Source organism: Mycteria americana, chromosome 7, assembly GCF_035582795.1.
Source record: "Mycteria americana isolate JAX WOST 10 ecotype Jacksonville Zoo and Gardens chromosome 7, USCA_MyAme_1.0, whole genome shotgun sequence".
Lineage (NCBI taxonomy): Eukaryota > Metazoa > Chordata > Aves > Ciconiiformes > Ciconiidae > Mycteria > Mycteria americana.
The window spans coordinates 67,408,572-67,411,806 of record NC_134371.1 but is presented as its reverse complement, the minus strand read 5'-3'; the positions used below and the strand labels follow the sequence as shown (position 1 = coordinate 67,411,806).

Below are 3,235 nucleotides of genomic sequence, written 5' to 3'. Positions count from 1 at the left end.
GTCCGTGCCCGGCAGAGCTGGGGTGCCCGAGGTCTCGCCAGACGAAACCCCCACAGCGGCGTTTTAAATGTTGTAACGCGCTACGGATTTTTTTAAATGCGGGGGTTTTGGTTTGGTTGTTTTTTTATTTTTCTCTTGCGGTCTCTTTATTTTAGCCCCGAAAATACACACAAATGTAATTTTTTTTTTTTTCCTCAGCTGCCCTTAAAAGTTATTAGGAATTAGCTGGGAAAGGCCGTTCCTTTTCCGGGGGAAGGCAGAGCCGCTGAACCCCGATTCTTTTCCTGATCTAACCGAAGGATCCGCGCTCTCACACCGCACGGGCACCTCTTTAATTCCCCCCTCCCCCCCAAATAAATAATAAACGCCGCTTAGATCGCCCCAGCGTGTTTTATTTCAAACCATTTCCCTCTTAACTCGCCCCGAAAGCCGACCCAAAGCGTACCTAGTCCGGGAAGGGGCAGGATCCCGCAGCGCCGGCAGGCAGAGCCGAAGTCAGGCTGAGAAAAAATTAAATATATTTAGGGAAAAATGACGGCACGGTTGAGGGAGTCTCGGATCTGCCGGGGAAGGTTTAATTTTAGAGGAATCGGTGTGATGCTGGTCCCGCCGCGGCGGCCGCTCCGGCAAGGAGCGGGGCCGGTGGCTGTGGCTGCGCGGCCGCGGAAGCCGCATCCCGAAGCGGCGGAAGGTACGCGCGGGGCCGTGGGGAACCCGCACCGCCCCGCACCGCCCCGGGGCCAAGCCGGGCGGGCCGGGCAGGGCCGGCGCTCCGCGGCCGCGGAGGCTCCGCTCGCCCGCCCGGTTTCCCAGCCTCCGCTCGTCCTTCGGGTGGGTGCCCAGAGATAACGCCTCGGACAGGCAGACGGGCAGAGCGTTTTAAAAATTTATTTACAAAGTTGTGTACAACACGAAGGGATAACATTTAGAATACATATATTCATTCATATATAAACAGACTTCTATAATAGAATGACAGCGTTTTCCTCCTCTGCTCTTTTTTTTTCCTCCAAAATTCTTTTTTTTGTCGTTGTTGTCCTTCGTTCGTTTAATATTTAAAATTTCCCCCGCTTATTTTTGTTTATACATTTTTGTCGTTGTTGTTCTCGTTTGTTCGCTTATTTCGGATAAAACCGCTCGGAGCGCCGGAACCTTCAAAAAAAGTGAAAGTTCGCAGCTCCTAATCGCGACCGTCATCTCGCCTCTTTAGAAAAATAAAAACCCCGAAAGCAACGTCAGTGATTTTTGATACAAATATGTACAAGCGGCGGCGGCGGCGGCGGCGGCGGGGGCCGGTGCCCGCTGCTGGGAGCTCGGAGCCCGGAGCCCGGGCGGGGCGGCCGCGGAGCCCCGAGGGGGCGGCCGGCGGCGGCGGGGCTGCAGGACCTCGCCGGGGCCAGTTGCCCGGGGCTAGCGCCCGGGGCTACTGCGCCGGCCACTTGGCCTGCACGGCGGCGGCGGGGGCCGCGGGCTGCAGGAACTGCCCCGCGATGATGTTGGTAGGCACGCTGAGGATGGGGGCGATGGCGGCGGTGGTCCTAGCCAGCGCCAGCGGCTGGTGGGCCATCAGGGCCGACTGCACGGTGACGGGCGGCCGCAGGAAAGTCTGGGCGCTGGCGGCCGAGCTGGCGGCCGGGACGCCGATGATGTTCTCGATGCTGAAGGAGGGGCGGCTGCTGGGCTCCGACTTGACGATGGAGCCGGCGGCGCCCAGGCCGTTGAGCTGCAGCTGGAGGCTGGGGCTGAGCTGGGAGTTGAAGGCTTTGCGGCTGAGCTCGCTGGACGGCAGCAGCGGCACGGCCGGCGGCAGCATGGGCCCCACGGGGGGGATGTAGGGGTACTGCAGCGCGGCGGCGGCGGCGGCGGGGTGGGTGTAGGCGCCGGGGTGCAGCCCGTAGGGGCGGCCGTAGGGGCCGGCGAGGCCGTAGGCGCCGAAGCCCTGCATCATCAGCGCCGTCTGGTCCCGCAGGTGCTCCTGCTGGTGCCGCTTGAAGCGCTTCCTGCGGCGGAGGAAGCTGCCGTTGTCGAACATGTCCTCGGACTGCGGGTCCAGCGTCCAGTAGTTGCCCTTGCCCGGGTTGCCGGGCTCCCGGGGGATCTTGACGAAGCAGTCGTTGAGGGAGAGGTTGTGGCGGATGCTGTTCTGCCAGGCGGGGAACTTCTCCCGGTAGTAGGGGAAGCGGTTGCTGATGAACTCGCAGATGCCGCTGAGCGTCAGCTTCTTCTGCGGGCTCTGCAGGATGGCCATGGTGATCAGGGCGATGTACGAGTAGGGCGGCTTCACCAGGCTGCTCTTGGGCTTGCTCTGCCCCGCCGCCGCCCCGCCGCCGCCGCCGCCGCCGCCGCTCGCCCCCTCCTCGCCGCCCCCCTTGCCGCCCTCGGCCGCGCCGCCGGGGGCCGCCTCGGCCGGGCTGCCGCTGCCGCTGCTGCCGCTCTCCGCGCCCGCGCCCGCCTCCGCGGGCAGCGCCAGCTCCGCCGCCTCCTCCAGCGGCAGGCGCGGCAGGGCGGCGGGGCTGCCGGCCTCGCCGTCGCTGTCCTTGCCCAGCCCGTCGTCGCCCTCGCCCACCACGTCGATATCCACATCCTCGGCCGCCGGGACGGCGGGGCCGGACATGTCGCTGGCGCTGCCGCCGCCCGACAGGGTCATCCCCGCTCGGCGGACGGGGCGCGGCGGCGGCGGCGGCGGGGCCTCCCGCCCGCACCCGCCGGCGCGGCGGGCTCCCCCCGCGCCCCCCTCCCGCCGCTCCTCCGACCGGCCCCTGGGGCTAGACCCGAGCGGCCCGGCTGCCCCCCGCGGCGCCGTCCCCGCGGGGCATGGGGCGGCCGCGCCCGCTCCTCTCCCGTCCGCGGCGTCCCGCGGCGCGGGGCTGCCCTGGCCGCCCGGTCACCTCCGGCTGCGCGCCCCGCTCCCGCCGCCGGGCATCGGGGCTCAGGCGGCGACGCTGGCTCCCGCCCGCCGCGATGGGCGCCCGCGGGCGCCGGGCATGGGGCACCCGCCGCTCCACCGCTCCGCTCCGCGGCCGCGGCCCCGCCGCGCACCGCTCCGCCGCCCTCGGCTTTTTTTTTTCTCCCCCTCCTCTTTCCTCCTCTCTCCCGGCCTCTTTTTTTCCCCCCCTTGGCGGAGGGAGGGGACGGAGCTCCCGGCGGCCGGGCGGGGCGGGGGCAGGAGGCCGGGGCGTCGCGGGGCCTCGCTCGCCACTTTGGAAGCGCGGCGGTCCCGACTGCCTGATAGATT

General features: G+C 67.3%; 1 protein-coding gene across 1 annotated transcript; it reads right to left on the bottom strand.

The window, feature by feature from the left end:
* Nucleotides 1-1,423: 1,423 nt before the first annotated feature.
* On the bottom strand, nucleotides 1,424-2,647 carry FOXD3 (forkhead box D3). The gene has a single exon (XM_075506652.1). It carries the CDS (start codon nucleotides 2,645-2,647, stop codon nucleotides 1,424-1,426), a length of 1,224 nt encoding a protein of 407 aa, XP_075362767.1.
* Between the last annotated feature and the right edge of the window lie 588 nt (nucleotides 2,648-3,235).

What these genes read in the sequence shown, in the direction of transcription:
- FOXD3 (XM_075506652.1), bottom strand. Translation starts at nt 2,647, where the DNA reads ATGACCCTGTCGGGCGGCGGCAGCGCCAGCGACATGTCCGGCCCCGCC.